The 16,526-nt window shown below is 39.1% G+C and overlaps 1 protein-coding gene and 2 long non-coding RNA genes across 3 annotated transcripts in view; 1 reads left to right on the top strand and 2 right to left on the bottom strand.

Annotated features, from left to right (window-relative positions):
- Positions 1-16,526, bottom strand: part of LOC135765141 (macrophage mannose receptor 1-like) — a 51,092-nt gene that overhangs the window by 15,883 nt on the left and 18,683 nt on the right. The window contains exons 2-4 of the mRNA XM_065275791.1: positions 7,706-7,797; positions 7,264-7,626; positions 6,849-7,178 (exon numbers count right to left, since the gene is read on the bottom strand). Coding sequence (XP_065131863.1) covers positions 6,849-7,178; positions 7,264-7,626; positions 7,706-7,742 — 730 coding nt within the window. The 5' untranslated portion in view covers positions 7,743-7,797. The remainder of the gene's footprint in view (positions 1-6,848; positions 7,179-7,263; positions 7,627-7,705; positions 7,798-16,526) is intronic.
- Positions 8,343-14,322, bottom strand: LOC135767168 (uncharacterized). Its single transcript, XR_010541916.2, has 3 exons — positions 14,047-14,322; positions 12,263-12,312; positions 8,343-9,081 (listed from the first exon to the last, which is right to left on the bottom strand). It is a non-coding gene; the product is annotated as an uncharacterized lncRNA (long non-coding RNA).
- LOC135767167 (uncharacterized) lies at positions 9,078-11,108 on the top strand. Its single transcript, XR_010541915.2, has 3 exons — positions 9,078-9,744; positions 10,252-10,326; positions 10,483-11,108. It is a non-coding gene; the product is annotated as an uncharacterized lncRNA (long non-coding RNA).

The raw sequence follows: 16,526 nt of genomic DNA, 5'->3' as shown, positions 1-16,526 counted from the left end.
TTTTTAAATAAGCAAGCTCTCTGGAACTGGGGAGCTTTAGTCCTAGTCGCTTCTGACTCTTACGGGGACTTGCAGGTAAGTCTTCCTAACTTCCTCTCTTTATCCACACGCGAATTACAGGCGAGTATTCTCAGCTTCCTCTCTTTGTGTCTCCCAGGTGAACTGCTGGTGAACACGTTCAGCCTCTCTTCCTGGACGCAAGGGACAGATACAGATAAGCACACTGGTAAGTAGATAGGTAAGTACCTTGAACTGGCGGCCTTGGGCGTGCAGGGGGTACTCTGGGCGTGGAGCTTTGGGCGTCCAGAAGGTATAAGGTAAGTACAAGGGGCTGGGAGCTTTGGGCATCAAGAAGGTATGCATGTGAATACACTAGGCTTGGAGCTTGGGGCGTCCAGAAGGTATTCTGGTAAGTACACTGGGCTTGTAGCTTTGGGATGTCCAGTAGGTATACGGGTAAGTACACTGGGCTTATAGCTTGGGGCGTTCAGAAGGTATACAGGTGAGTAAACTGGGCTTTTAGCTTTAGGCGTACAGGAGAGTATACAGGTGAGTACACTGGGCTTTTAGCTTTAGGTGTACAGGAGGGTATACAGGTGAGTACACTGGACTTTTAGCTTTGGGCATACAGTGATGTATACAGGTAAGTACATTGGGCTTTTAGCTTTAGGCGTACAGGAGGGTATACAGGTGAGTACACTGGGCTCTTGGCATACAGAGAGGTACACAGGTGAGTACACTGGGCTTTTAGCTTCGAATGGGTTTGACTTACAGACAAGTGGATGGGCGCATGCACAGGGCTTTTAGCTCTTTGAGACTCAGGTGGTTGGAGAAGACGTTTAGGCACCAACAACTTCTAGTCTTCCTCACTAGGACAGACTTCTGATGAACACTTAGACGTTGATTTCCCAGCATATAGTGGAACAGTCCCACGACGACACAGAGCCCTTGGCTCAAATCTGCAGACTGGCAACAGAGAACCTAAATTTCCTTCAACAATATTATACTCCAGTGAACATACAGGGAGAGATACAACACCTCTTTGTTTCAGGCAGGAAAGGGGCGAATGGAGACACAGGTCGATGCTGCTTCAGTATTTGGGCTAACACATCCACAGATGGTATCACAGAAGTAGGTAAGTTGAGGAAAAGAGTTGTACCATGCAGTGTACTGCCAGAGTCGGGCCAACCACTTCAAATCTCCTTTCATTCAGACAGCCGGGCAAGAGATTTAGACAGGGGCTGACATCTGGAAACACTCAACAAGTGTATAGTTATACACAAAGACAGCGAGTATACTTTTCCCACACAGCAGGCAATCACAAGCTCTCCTTCTTTCGATATAAACACAATGTTCACAGCCAATCCTTACTTCATACAGTCGAAGCTCCACCACCAGGCGGGGTAGGAGGTTAACAGGTCTCAGTCATGTTTGTATATAAAGCAGCCGCCAACGCCACCATTCCACTCTTCTAACACAGGGCTCTTTCTTCAGCCTAGGAGGTGATCACTGACAACAGCACATCACTACAATTGTCCAAGTGCACACACTTCAAAAAGACTCACCCACAGCACACCACTCACTCACAGTGATATAGGCTCAGAGTCACAATGCTGGGCCGGATTTGTGGTCCTGAATAGTCGAGAGACTAGGGCAGAGGACAACCAAATGTGAACGTCAAGGCCACAATCCTTGAGCTCCTCCTTCCTCTTCTCAGCCAGTTCCAGCACGCCCACAGATCCTCAACACGAATGGGGCAGCCCACACACTCATTCAATAACTAGAGATAACTGGGGTAACAGTATTAGCAATGGTGCAAATGGCAAGGCAAACAGCAAGACGAATTCCAACGTAACACACTTTTCCTTTAACGATTTAATACTTCCCTCTTTCTTGCAGATGTCCCATGCATCCGAGGCCTCATTTACACCAATGACTTCATGGTTTCCGTTGCCAATTTCTCCCCTTAGATCAGTTTCCTGTGTCCTTCCAACGTACACAATCTCTTCAAGATACACAGTCAGTTCAGTAACAATTACTTCAGAATGAATACTTGCACACTCAGCTTTGTCTCTGTTTCAGCCCAATCCTCCGTTTGATTTCGCCCAGCCTGCAAATCTACATCAACACGTCTCTCCAACACACCAAACGCTTCTGTCTCACCTACAGCGCTTGCTGCAATAAACTTCCCCGTTCTGTTTTCCTGACACCTTATTTATGTGCCTCCTCTTCTCTGAAATGCCCATTGACCAATCACCACATTCGCTTCGCACACCTGTTCCTAATAATCCCAAATTTGTTTGCCCAGAGTTGCTGGAACCGGCCGGGTGTTACAGTGAAAACGGTCCAGGCGGAAGTATTTCCGCCATTTTGGGTTCCGCTGCATACCATGGTCATAATATAAGGGCATTGCCAACTCATTCTGTCATAGATGGACAACACATATATGTCTGGAAAATGTTGACCCAAGAGTAGAATGTCACCCTTCTTACCTATAATTTCTAAGAAATAGTATAGGAATGATCATAGGATCAAATTTAGGACACTTTCTACACAGCATTTTATACCCCCATACATGGTGTGTATACCATATAAAATGTCAACATCAAGGTTATGGCATCAAGATGCCTATAAATAAAGGTTCTAGAAAGCTCACAAAGATTGGCGGTAAAGTGACCGGGAATCACAGATTTTTGTTTTCTAAGCATCATGGCCTAGTGGTTAAAGAGTCAGACTTCTTTGTAACCCAGAAGTTGGTAGTTTGATTCCCACAACTGACAGGAAGTGATTGAAATGTTGGGGTGTTGCAGTGATGGTTGCCGTGTGTACTTGTGTGTGTTCATGACTTGCAGTGGATGGATTTCTCAGTCGATAGGTTAAATGCAGAGACATTCATGTCTCTCTCACTTTTTTTATTTGCTGGATATAATTTCCAATTAATTGGTTTTGAGAATTATCAATTAGGAAACCCATATAAGCTCTTTAAGCGGCATCTCGAACTTTGTATATCATGTGCTTTATGGGTAGTATGAGCTCACGGTGAGTGTGCAGTGTGGTTACACTTTTAGATCACTGTGACCCACACATTGTGACCACATTATGAGGATCTTGTGAGCTCATGGTGACTTCACTGAGAGATCAAATTGTTGGCTGGGACGTCCTGATAACCTTCATCTTGTTTAAAACAAACAGTTTAGTACTTAATTTTATCATTTAGTGTCTCCATTTGTCATGCAAGCAAACCATAGTGGGAACTCAGTCCTTTTCATAGTTTTATCATCATCATCATCATTTATTGTCATAATAAAAACATTACAAATGTTGTTCCAACAAAATTTAAAGTGCTACTCCTGGTACATATATAACAAATACTTTCATACCATTCCTCAAATCATGCCCTCACACAGAATCATACCCACTTATACACATAATAAGACAGGTCACATAATAGAAAGTGCAAATACAATACAATAAATAATACACCATTAATCATGAACTATTCATATTTCAGTAAGTGAGTGTTTAGAGTTGTAATGGCTGCAGGAAAAAACTGTCTCTGAATCTGAATGTGTGTGTTCTGACCAAGCTATAACACTTTCCAGAGGGAAGTAATTGAAAGTGTTCATGACCTGAGTGGGTGGGGTCATCAATCATATTTTCTGCTCTGCTGAGGTAATGGGATGAGGCAATACTGTCCAATGTGGGTTGAGGGCAACCAATAATTTTTTTCTGCAGAACGGACAACCCTCTGAAGGGATTTTTCTGTGCCACCATGCAGCTTGTGTACCACACTGTGAAACAGTACGTCAATGTGCTCTCTATGGCAGAGCGGTAGAAGCCCACCAGCAGCGTCTCGCTTAAGTTGTTTCTCTTTAGCAGTCTCAGGAAGTAGAGGCGCTGCTGTGCTTTTTTGATTATGGTAGTTGTGTTAACAGACCAGGATAGATCCTTACTGATATGGACTCCTAGGTATTTTAATGTGTTGACCCTCTCAACAATAGGCCCGGTTATAAGGAGTGGCGGTGGGTCCATTTGTCGCTTTCTCCTAAAGTCCAGAATTCTTTGGTCTTTAATGTAATTAAGCTTGAGGTTGTTATTATAGCACAATCCTGTTAACCTCTCTATCTCAGCCCTATAGTGCAGTGGTTTTCAATCTTGTCCTAGGGGACCCACTGTCCTGCACGTTTTGCATGTCTCCCTTATCTAACACACCTGATTCAGATCATCAGCTCATTAAGGGAGAGATCCATGAACAGAACTGGGTGTGTCAGTTAAGGGAGACATACAAAATATGCAGAGCTGTGGGTCCCCTAGGACAAGATTGAAAACCACTGCTATAGTGCATATCATCCCCCCTTACAATTTGCCAGAAAACTGTGATATCATCTGCAAATTTGATGATGGTATTGTTTGAATGAGCTGGGGAACAGTCACTGGTGTACAGAGAGTATAGCAGAGGGCTGAGAACGCACCCTTGTGGTGCCCCCGTGCTGAGTTTGATGGTGGAAGAGAGATGTGGGCCCAGTCGTACAGCTTGTGAACGGTTAGTGAGAAAGTCTCTTATCGAAGTGCAGATGGGGATTGACAGACCCAGATGGAGCAGCTTGTTGATGAGAATATCTGGAATAATGGTGTTGAATGCCGAGGTAAAATCCACAAAGAGCATCCTCACTTAGGTGTTTTGGTGTTCTAAATGGCCCAAAGCCACGTGTGTTGTTATGGCAACAGCATCCTCTGTAGACCTATTTGAACAATAAGCAAACTGATATGGATCAAACGAGGTTTGCAAGCTAGATTTAATATGTCGTAAAACAAGTCTCTCTAGGCATTTCTTAATGAATGGTGTCAGTGCAACTGGCCTAAAGCTGTTAAGGTCCTCTGGAGCTGGCTTTTTTGGCAAAGGGATAATGATTGCTGATTTTAGACAAGCTGGAACAATGGCCTTTAACAGTGAGCAATTAAAAATTCTGTTAAAAACTCCTGCTAGCTGGTCAGCACAGGATCTGAGGACTTTACCCAGCACTCCATCAGGTCCAGTAGCCTTTTGTGGATTGATGGTCTTTAGTGAACATCTCACATCATGTTCTTGCAAAGTAAGAGTATGACTGGTAATGTCTTGTAGAGACAGTAGATCTATTTCAGATCTTTTAACGTCAAACCTGGCAAAGAAGTGGTTCAGCTTCTCAGCTAGTGAGGTGTCAGTATTGGTTGTCCTACTGACAGTGCTGCCTTTGTAATTAGTCAGTTGTTATATTCCCTGCCACACTCCACAGCGCTAATCACTATTCGCTAGGTAATCTTCCATTCTCCTCTTATACGTCTGCTTTGCCACCTTAATGCCCCTCTTTAGATCAGCTCTAGCAGAGCTGTACTGCTCTTTATCCCCTGACCTATAGGCGATGTTACGTTTCCTCAAAGAGTATAGAAGTACAAGAGGGGAAACTCTCATTCGTTTTTGGCAACAGTCACTAGGTGGCTCTTCAGTAGCGCGGCCGCCATTTTGGAATGAAAATTCTCACAGCCAATTCATTCTCAATTCATTCTCAGCGAATCTCACAGCCAAATCAGAAGCGCAATAGTAAGTTTCTTAAATTAAAATTTTGTTCACTTGCTACACCTACACGAAACGCTGTATTGTCTTGTATGTATGTGTTGATTTGTTGTTGTTATCAGTTGTGGAATCCAATCATTAAATAGATACACATTTGAGGTATTTTTTTCTTGCTTTATTATGTAACTCTATTTTATGCTACTTTACATATTTACTACTATTATTAGTTACCAACTCCACTAGGTATGAAATATATTTTGTACATATTAATCCCCTATATACCGCTACAAACATTATAATCTTATAGAACATGATGCATTGTTCTGTCTGTTATCCTACAGTATAATTGCCACTTTTGGCTGTGTTTTTTTTTTTTACTTAATCCATTTCGAGCAATTCAGTTGTATATGTGTGTATATGTGTATGTATATGGAGCCAAAATATTTTGTGTGGGCAGTGGTGTAGTCTAGATTTTTGTAGTGAGTATACTGTGATTTTTCCCCTCTCACCCTATGCTCACTCGTCCCCGCGCAACGCACCACCACACTCACAGATGCATACAGTATGGATCTTCATGTAACAGAGCATTCTGAAAGTGTACTCATAAACACATAAACTGAATGTGTTATCAACATGTCAGTTTATTATAAGAAAAAAAAGAGTTTAACAGCCAGTGGGTTTACAGCTGGGGAAACTGGGCTGATTTTTAGACTGGTTTAGTGTTAATCAACATCTAACTCGTGGCCAAAACTTACTCAACTGTTGATTAAAATTAAATAAACTGTTTACAATCTTCAATTCGTGGCTAACACATGCATAACTATTGATAAGATTACAATGTGTTATTTAATTGTGTAAATGTTTTTAATTAATACACATTTAAGATGACCATGAATTAACTCTAATTTGCATAGTCATTGATATAAAAAGCTTGTTTTTTGCATATAATATAAGCATTGTCTAAAAATGAAAATAGGCTTTTACTTAATTATTATTACAAGACCATCATGAAGCCTAATATTAGACATCAAAACCAAGTGAAGAAAATTATCTTTAATTTGTATGTCTGAACTGAACATCAACGCAGACATGAATTTCCTCGCAGAAGTTTAAGATCATATACATCTTGAACGTAGATATATAAATGAACACAGAGAAGGGAAGTTTAACACTGTGAAGTTTTCACACTTTTATCTTTTGTGTATTTAAGTTTAACTTTTTTTAATTATTATGTGTATTCATTGTTATTTTAACCCATGGCCTTTGTGCTGCTGAAAAGTTCATTTGTTAAACTCACCTCCATTGCAGATGAAATAGTATTTTTGGTCACAGCTGTATCGGACCCATTTCCCAGAGTCAGTTGTTGACATAGCAACACAGTTACCATATTTCCCCATTGGATGTCCTGCTGCCCAGTTTTTAAAGGTGAGGTTCCACTGATCAGACCACTGCCAAGAGTCTGAGTACAGACCGATCCAGAAGCTAGGAGAACTTCCAAGAACTGCATGTAGCTTTTGCTGCTCTTGAGAGTTGTGGACAGTGGCCAGATCAGTGTAATACCGTCTGCAGTAACTCTGAGCATCTGTCCAGTTTTTCAAAGAATTTATTTTGACATATCCAGTTCTTGCTATTGAGAGATGCAAAATAAAAACACATTTCAGCTCCTCTTAGATAAATTGAATGTTAACAAACTCAATAAGCTGACTACTTACCATTGTAACACGCCAAATTATAGAAGGATTCACACCGATTAGAGTACCAAGCATTATTGTAATTTGAAACACAATCTCCAGTTCCATAAGGTGCTCCTTTGTTCCATGCATTGTACTCTGAAATGGTATCTTCTCCATTTGACCAAACCCAACGGCTTTGGATTGCTGTCTGCAGTCCAATCCACACTGATCCTCTGTATCCATCATTCACTGTATTCATTATCCTGTTCACATCATCCATCGAGTCTACAGTAGCCAGATCAGTGTATCTCTTTCTACAGTAACTCTGAGCGTCTGTCCATGTCATGCTTATGTTTATGTATTGATAATTTCGCAAAAGACCAGAAGCACTGAACAGAAGTCCTGTTAAAATGGACATGTCTAAATATATGCATGTGCACACATATACTTGAGAAAAAAAGATTTAAATGATGACACCAACCTGACAGCAGAAGCAGCACAAACAAACTCATGTTCATAACTGCAGGCACAGCTCCTCTCTGATTTTTCACAATCACTGGTACGAGCAACCAACTATTCAAGCAAAGACAATGTGACAAAGATTTTAATACGCTACTTATGCGCTGTTTAAGAGGTTTCGTGTCCACATCTGGAGGTCACATCTTCTTGCCCTTACCCAAAATTATCTCAGTGACACATTTATCCTTGTTAACACTGTCAATTATGTCTTAAGTACAGTTCAGAAATAAAATGCATGTGAAACAGTATATTGTATCTGTGCATTATAGTAGATCTTAAAGAGACAGCTGATCAGATAAACCTTAAAACTAATGTTGGTTAAGATTAATTTAACCAACAATGGACTGATTAACTGTTTTTATTAGGGATAAATCTACATTTAATTTACAGTGAATGCAGTATTATACTTCCCAGATAGCAAGCACATGTGGGCCACTTCAGGCAAAGATGCGGCACTGCTGGCCTTCTTATGGCCCAAATAAAAGGGATGTGATCCTAAAGTTGTTTTTAGGCAAAATGCGGTGCCCACGGCAACATGTCATCTGAATATGAACCAAAAGTGGCCCATCCGACAAATAGTGAATATGGCCCAACCCTTACAGAAAAAGCACATGCATTTCACATGTTTTTCACATGTTGTTCACATGTGGTCACATGTGACCACATGTTATCACATGTTATCACATGTGGACAACATGTGCTCACACGTGGACAATTTATGCTCACATGTGGAAAATATGTGCTCACATGTGTACAATATGTGCTCACATGTGGACAATATGTGCTCACATGTGGACAATTTATGCTCACATGTGGAAAATATGTGCTCACATGTGGACAATATTACCACGTGTGAACAACATCTCACCACATGCTGCAACATAATAGCGCACATGTGGAACATGTTATAACATAAAGCACATGTGAGAAATGTCTTATATAATGCAATAGTTTCAACATGTGGATCACATGTTACCAAACCACAAGTAGGCTAATGTTTGCGTAAACATCAACTTTTGGCTTTACTGTGCATCAACAAGTGTGATAATGTGTACTTTGGTTCCAATGATAAATTATATAAATACATTTGAAATCTGCATAAAGGCAATATACACACAAATGTGGTGGCAGATTTTTTTAATCTTTATTTTGACAAAATGATCTATTTACAAAAATTGACAACATATTTTTAAACAGATATTTGGTTGCTGGCAGGTGGCAATGTTGTAATAGAATAAGACTTAATATTTGGAGAAGGGTTTGCAGACATTATTGTCAGTCCTAGTTGCAATAAAGGCAATGGAAGCTCCTTTGTGTCATCACCTTGTCATCATCAACCTGGAAAAAAGCCACCCTGTTAGTTACAGTGCATTATCATGAAAAAAATATGCATTAATTGCAAACTTGCATATCCAAGGAACACAGAATTATTTGATGGCTCTGCTGTGCAAATAAGGGGTATATTGATCCGCATTTAACCAATCCCAGTGAGCATGCGCAAGCACACACGCACGCAGGCACACACGCGCACACACTCCTCTTTTTTTCTAGGCGGTTCCAATCTGTTCTGTGTATTCATCTTTTTTTTACAGTCTGTCGTATTCATTCATCCAGATCATCCAGTCAAAAGGCTTTTTCGACTTCATACGGCGCCAAAAGAACTGACAGGCTGACGATGACGTCAAAGTATCGCGAAAGCGATTCGAGGAGTCTGCTTTCAAATCGCTCTCGCGGAACTTTGACGTCTGTCAGTTGATCTGGTTTAATGTGATTCGCGCTCTTTATCCGTTGCAACTTGCTGTCTGAGGTAAATAAGACGAGAAAGTTGAACCTTGCTCATTAAATGGATAAAAGAAAACCATGTAAGAGTTGGTTTGGATAAATATGCGAAGGACAATAAATGTTAAGTGACCCAAAGACGGTTGGTCTTGTGGACAACGAGGAACAAACCGCCTAAAGGCGGTTGGAAAGCGTTTCCAGCACAAATACTCAACGTGAACGGTAAGTGAATTTCATTTAATTCGTTTATATAACTTTTATAGGTTTTAAGTCGCCTCATGGTAAACATGTTTATTTGATAAGTCATGTTTAACATGCTACGCAGACTGCTATTTTTAAATGTTGAGCTAACATAAATGGGAAATATAACAAAACGCGCCTCGCGCCTTAAACTGAACTCAGACCAGCGCTTGCACAGCAGTCTGATAGGACCGATCTCCGAATTGATACACGTGATAAAACCACAACCTGTGAGTAAAGTTGTAAAAAAACTATGTCGTTTGATAGCAAAAATATCTACAACAATGTATTTTTGAGGTGATTCCTTACTGACAGGAAAGTTCATCTGACAGAAATAGGTTTAAGTTAATCAGCTAACTTATTTTTAACAAATAAATTTCCTTTATTAAAAAGGAAAGTCTATAAATATTTTGATGCTTTCATTTATGTTATTATTTTATACTCCGCAAGATACTGTTGTATAATCACTTTTGCTTTACTTCAATACAGAGAGCCTTGGGTAAAAAAAGGCAGAGTACCAGTCAGTGGTTAAAGACACACAAAATGTGGACATCAAAACAAATGGTATGTTATGCTATAATTGAGAGATATTGTCCTTCAAATCAAATATTTAATACATTTCCTTTGTCATGCTCTCATTTTGTCTCTTTTCTTATATCTTTTCATATATTACTCTCATGTGTCCTCTGTCCTTTTAAATGTGCTTTGGTGTTTTGTAAGGCTACATTTGCTCGTGAGGAAGATGATAACGAAGAGGATGAGACTCCTTCAAACCAAAAGGTGAATATGCAACCCGGTATCACCCCAAATTAGGTACGTTTACATGCAACCAAATAATCCGTTTGTAATCATATTGATGGCTCAATCGTATTGAAAAGTCGTAAACACCTTAATCAATATGATTGAGGACGATCGGATGCAAATTGGATCGTATTGAAGTGGTGTACTCCGATCTGTGATCCAATCAGCAGGAGAAAAGTATGCATGTAAACGCGTGAATCATAGTATTTTCTAAATCGGATGCAAAAATACATTGTGCAAATGCGCTGAACATTTGTGCTCCAAGTTCACGTATTATATTTACCTCTTATATCACATGATTCTCGTCACAGAAACATGCAACAACAAGGTAATGCATCACGTAACGTTAATAGGGTCACACGCTGTGCACGCAATGTACTAAATTCTGCAGCGTTTATGTGTACTTTTAAAACATTAGGCTACTTAAAGTAATTAATATAGCGTTGTGCCTTTTAAAATGTGTGTTTTCATTACCTATATCTGAAAACTTCTTAAGAACAACTTTCTAACTCAGTTTTAACTTTTATCCAGAGATAAAGCGTGAACTCGACGAGAGATGCTGTCCGCAGCGTGGCGTGGCCAAGTCCTCTGCTTTTTTTCGAGTTTAGATTTGGGCTACTGTCTAAACTGTTTCCAGCAGTTGTTTTTTCTGCGGGTTAAAGATTAAATTATTTAGTTGCTTAGTTCTTGGTATTTGGGCTGCGAATAGTCAGTGGGCTTTTGGGCTAGTTTTGAACATCCATTCGGATGGTTTTGATATGCGAGTCTGGCAACGCTGGCGGTGTGCTTGTGCAGACTGTCGGTTCGGATTCTATATAATGTACATGTAAACGAACATTTAAATAAGATTGCAGTGTTTAGGGTGCATGTAAACTGTATCGTCGTAACTTTCAATCGTATTGTCGGATTGACAAAATTTTGTGCATGTAAACAGAGCCATTGTGTAATAGACAGTTTGGTCCACTAGAGCACGGTTTTTTCAAACTGGGGTCCCTCAGGTTGTGGTCTAACTGTACGTTAACACTGCTGCCGACTTGAGCTTCCAAAAAAGCTCAGGCCGCCTGGTCAAGGACATTTGTCAATAAGTACGCGGAAGCTTGTTGACGCTTTGGCCGCTATGAAGTCTTTGTCACCATGAAATGTTTCTTCGGAATCAGCTAGCGAAGAATGTCTAGGCTATATTCCGATTGGTTGCTGGTGTTTTGCTGCTGCTTGCCGCTGAACCCCGTCATACCTCATTACCATAAAGTTGAGCTTCTTTCAACTTTTTGATTGATGCTCTGGTCGCTCAAAACGCGACGCCGATGGATTTGACGCTCCTTGCAGCTGATAGAAGTCAGCTTTCATTGTAAATGAATGACTTCCGGTAACTTTGGAAGCTCAAGTCGGCGGCGGTGTGAACGTACAGTAAGAGATTCCCCAGCAAATTTCAAGGGAAAAGACAAATCAAAAATGGTAAACGTATACACAGTAGTAGCAAAGTATTTGAGTTTGTAAAAAAATTGCTGAAAACATAATTACAATGTTTCTTTACAAAATATGGATAAAAACTTTAGGAAACGGGTCTCTCGCTAAAACTTTATCATATGGGGTACTAGCTATCATACCGTTAAAAAACTCCTGCACTAGCAATACCTGGGTTTGTAAACAGCTGATAGATGTGCAATTTTTCATAATCATTATTTAAAATACTGCTGACCTCAACACTCCATACACTTCTTTTTCAGATAGTGGATGATTCACACTCAACTGCAAAGCAATGAAAGGTAAGCCAAATAAAACAGAACCTGTTTTGTTTACATTCACTTGCTTAAAGGGATAGTTCACCCAAAAATAAAATTAGGGAAATTGACCAACTCTCCTGTTGTTACAAACTTGCATCATTTATTTGTGCTGATGAACACAAAGGAAGATATCTTGAGTAATGTTTGTAACCAAACTGATCAGAGGCCCCATTGACTTCCATAATAGGAAAAAGAATACTAGAAGTCAATGGGGCCTCTGATCAGTTTGGTTACAAACATTACTCAAAATATCTTCCTTTGTGTTCATCAGAACAAAGAAATGTATCCAGGTTTGTAACAACATTAAAGTGAGTAAATTATGACCATTTTGGGGGGAACTATCCCTTTAATTTAGAGGTGCCCAAACTAGGGCCAATGACCTTTAATTTGGCATGTCATGCCACGTGAGATAAGGAAACATCATTGACGCAGATGTTCATATTTCTAATTAAACAGTTTTTAAAATGTAATTTTTTTTGTTTTATTTGTACATTACAAAAATGTAAATTGAAATTAAATGCAAGGAATTAAAATGAATACATTTATTTTTAATGTACATGGATACTTGAAGGTGTGCATCACGAAACTCAACGAACTCAGGTACCCTGCACTATAGGCTAATAATGGGGAGGTCGAGGGAGTGGCACACAGACAAAGGAAAATGTAAATGTAAAAATGATTGGCAAAATTATTTTCTCAGTTACCTTTGAAAATAAAACTGTATTAGTTATGCATAAACAGTAGTGCTGTGTTCAAAATATTGATACGAAGATACATCGTCATGAACGCCTGATGATGCTCGCATATATACCTCACCTTCCGTATCGATTCGGATGCACTTTTGAAGGTAGCATGACGAATCGCTGTTGATCGAAAATACGCATATGACTCGCGGAATATGTAGAGTTAAAGTTAAAGGGCGCACGGGTCTGCACAACTTGCAAACTTCTATTAAATACAGTAGTATTAGGTTTGACTGCATTTGTATACATATATTCATAGATATAGAATAATTAAATGAGAGACAAATATAATGCTTAGAGTAAGGCACTATATTTGTAAATCTGCTTTAAAAAAAACTTTATTTAAGTATTACTTAAAGTATTTCTACGAATTACCCCAAAAGCTAATAAATGAATGTCAAACACACAACAGTTACAACACTGCTTATTCAATGTATAATAAACAGATAATAATAATAATAATGTAACTAAATTCTGAACAAAATGTAATTCAAAATATTATAGTATTGTGATGTGCATCGTATCGTGGCCTTGTATCTGGATATGTACCGTATCGGGAAATTGTTGGCAACAAAGTAATGTTTGCTTATTTATTTTTTAAATATTAGAAATTTATAAATTAGGAGAATCAGGGCAACTTTAATTTTAATATATAACACAGCAACATTTACTTTAAACTCTCGGCTCTTAGTCAGGTTGGATTTTTGGCCCTTGGTAGAAAAAAGTTTGGGCACCCCTGCTTTAATGTGCAAAAAAGTATATTTTAGACAGGCAGTAAAAGTTAAGAGAAAACAAAACACAATTCTTTGTTTGTCTCTTAGTTGTACTGAGCAAAATTAAAGAAGCATAGGTTTTGTTCTTATTACTTTCAGGGCAACAAAAGATTCTACAAAGTTCTCCAGGCCTTTAAGGGCAAAGTCCACCCTTACAAGAAAATTCTGTTGTCATTTACTCACCCTTATGTCGTTTCAATTCCATACACTTATGTTACTCTGTGGAACACAAAGAAAGGTATTTCTATAATACCTAGTAATATAAACAGATTGAAAGATGAACAGAATGTAAGGTTTTACTCACAATATTGAAGATTGACATAATGGTAAATTGGTAAATAATGTTTATTTTGGGGTCATCTGTCCCTTTAGTTGTTACACTATTGTATTTAAAATATTTTTCCAAGGTGGGCTGGCCTGTTAATATAGGATTATGTTTTTTTTATCTTTACAGAACACATCTGTCACTAAATTGAACCCAGTCACCTTGGATTATGCCCAAAAGTGTGAGAATTACAAGAAACTCACCAGAACTGTGATGGACTCCATTTCCACCTTAGAAAAAATGACAACATGCTCCGTCACAGGGAAAAAAGGGACCACTGGTAAACAAAGACAGAGTCCTGACAGAGAAAGTGAAGCTAGTAATAGGTAAGGATGTTACAATATTGTGAGTTTTGGGCAAATTATAGTTTACCAACTTGTTTACACAAATATTATTCTTTTTAACTATTACATTCCTATTCTAATGTTGCTTTTCCATTGCATAGTAGGGCTGTCACTTTTGAGAAAAATCAAATTCGAACGGTTTCGAATATCATGCAATGTATCCGAATATATTAGAATATCTAGCAACCCATGGCATTTTAAGAACCGGATGGTTTATTTATAGTTCGAATACGGATATTTCACGTCATGTCCGAATGCATATTCGAATATCGAATAAAAAGTGACAGCCCTATTGCATAGTACCCCACGGTTTGGTTTGGTTTAGTTTGGGTCGGGTCTGCTTACTTTTTGGAGCTTTTCCATTGGGTGCAGTACATAGTACCCGATACTTTTTTTCGTACCACCTCGGTTGGGGTTCAAAGCGACCCGAGCTGATACCAAACGTGATGCGAAAACACTGTAGATCACTGATTGGTCTGAGAAAATCGCGTCATCCTATAATGTAGATTAGCTTTACCTGTGCTAGCTTGCGCTGTCTCGAGCAAACATGTTGTCATCTGTGCTCTGCTATAAGTTCCCAAACTCCCTTTTAGCGATGAAAAACATCCACAAGTTGAGAATCAGGAACACCATAACAGTTTTTTCCAAACTTGCAGTTTTTGGCAGAACATTCACATCGAGCACTTCAGCATTATATGCTTAAATGCAACTTCATTGAGGCTCAGCGGAGCGCCATCGACTGACGCCGCGGTGTTTGAACAGAAACTGTCATGTGAGACAGAGGTAACGTTAGTGATAAACGCGATGTGCAAACATCTATTTGTGGTGGCCAATTTTAATTTTGTGGCGGACTGAGAAAATAATAAATGTATGGAAATGTACAATGATGCTCTCACTTGTATGATGTCACAGTCTGCAGCGCAAATATAACGACACCCCTATAATCCCTCCCACTAGGAAGTGATACTAAACTCGATGGAAAAGCTAACCACGCCAAAGTGAGGTGAGCTGACCCGACCCAAACTAAACTAAACCGTGGGGTACTATGCAATGGAAAAGCGCCATAAGTGCAGAGTAAGATCATACACCAATACAAATAACAATACTTACTAGGGTTGGGTATGAAGAATCAGTTTCATTTTAGAACCGATTAAAACTTTAAAGAACCGGGGATTCGTTACGATGCACGCATTTTGATTCTTTTGATCGATTCCTGACTTTTCTCATGCATTCTCGCATGGTGAAACAGTAGTGAGCATTTTATTGTTGTATCTACCTGTATATGCCAGGACCTGCGACAAGAACAGGTGTTTCATTATGCACATGCATAGTTCATCATAATCAATATTTAAAAGTTGTAATGCTAACCAAATGCTGCCATAACCACAAAAAATAAATAAACCCACACGATCATGGTTTCATAATCGATCGTCGATGCCACATTCGAGTGGCCATTCCTACAAAGACCATACAACTAAAAACAGCTAATCCTGAAATTCAAAAAGAAAAAGTAAATGCTATCAAGAGAGACTGATGCTTGTATTGCTCTAATCTTTATTTATTTTTATTATCCTAAAACAGGGAGCCTGCTGGAAGAGAATCTGAGGACTGATACACATATAACAATGGACATGCATAAAGACACATCTCTAACAATGGACATGCATAAAGACACATTTCTCTCTCTCTCTCTCTCTCTCTCTCTCTCTCTCTCTCCCACATACACACACACTCAGATATACAGTTGTTGTTGTATGGACAGCATTTTATTGATACTTGTTTTTTTATGAATATGTTTGGATACTTCTTATAATTTTCTGTATGTTTGCAAATAAATTCTCCATTTGAATCAGTTTTTCCTTACAGTAAAATGTGTCTTATGTCAAAGTCACATCATGGTGCCTTTATTTTATAACACCGACATCTTAGCAAGATTATAGCTTACCCTTGGGGTCAAAGGGTGAGTTTGAGTCCTGGGTTATGATAAGCAATTG

This window comes from Paramisgurnus dabryanus, chromosome 6 (assembly GCF_030506205.2).
Source record: "Paramisgurnus dabryanus chromosome 6, PD_genome_1.1, whole genome shotgun sequence".
NCBI classification, from domain to species: domain Eukaryota; kingdom Metazoa; phylum Chordata; class Actinopteri; order Cypriniformes; family Cobitidae; genus Paramisgurnus; species Paramisgurnus dabryanus.
This window is presented reverse-complemented; position numbering and strand designations above follow the sequence as displayed.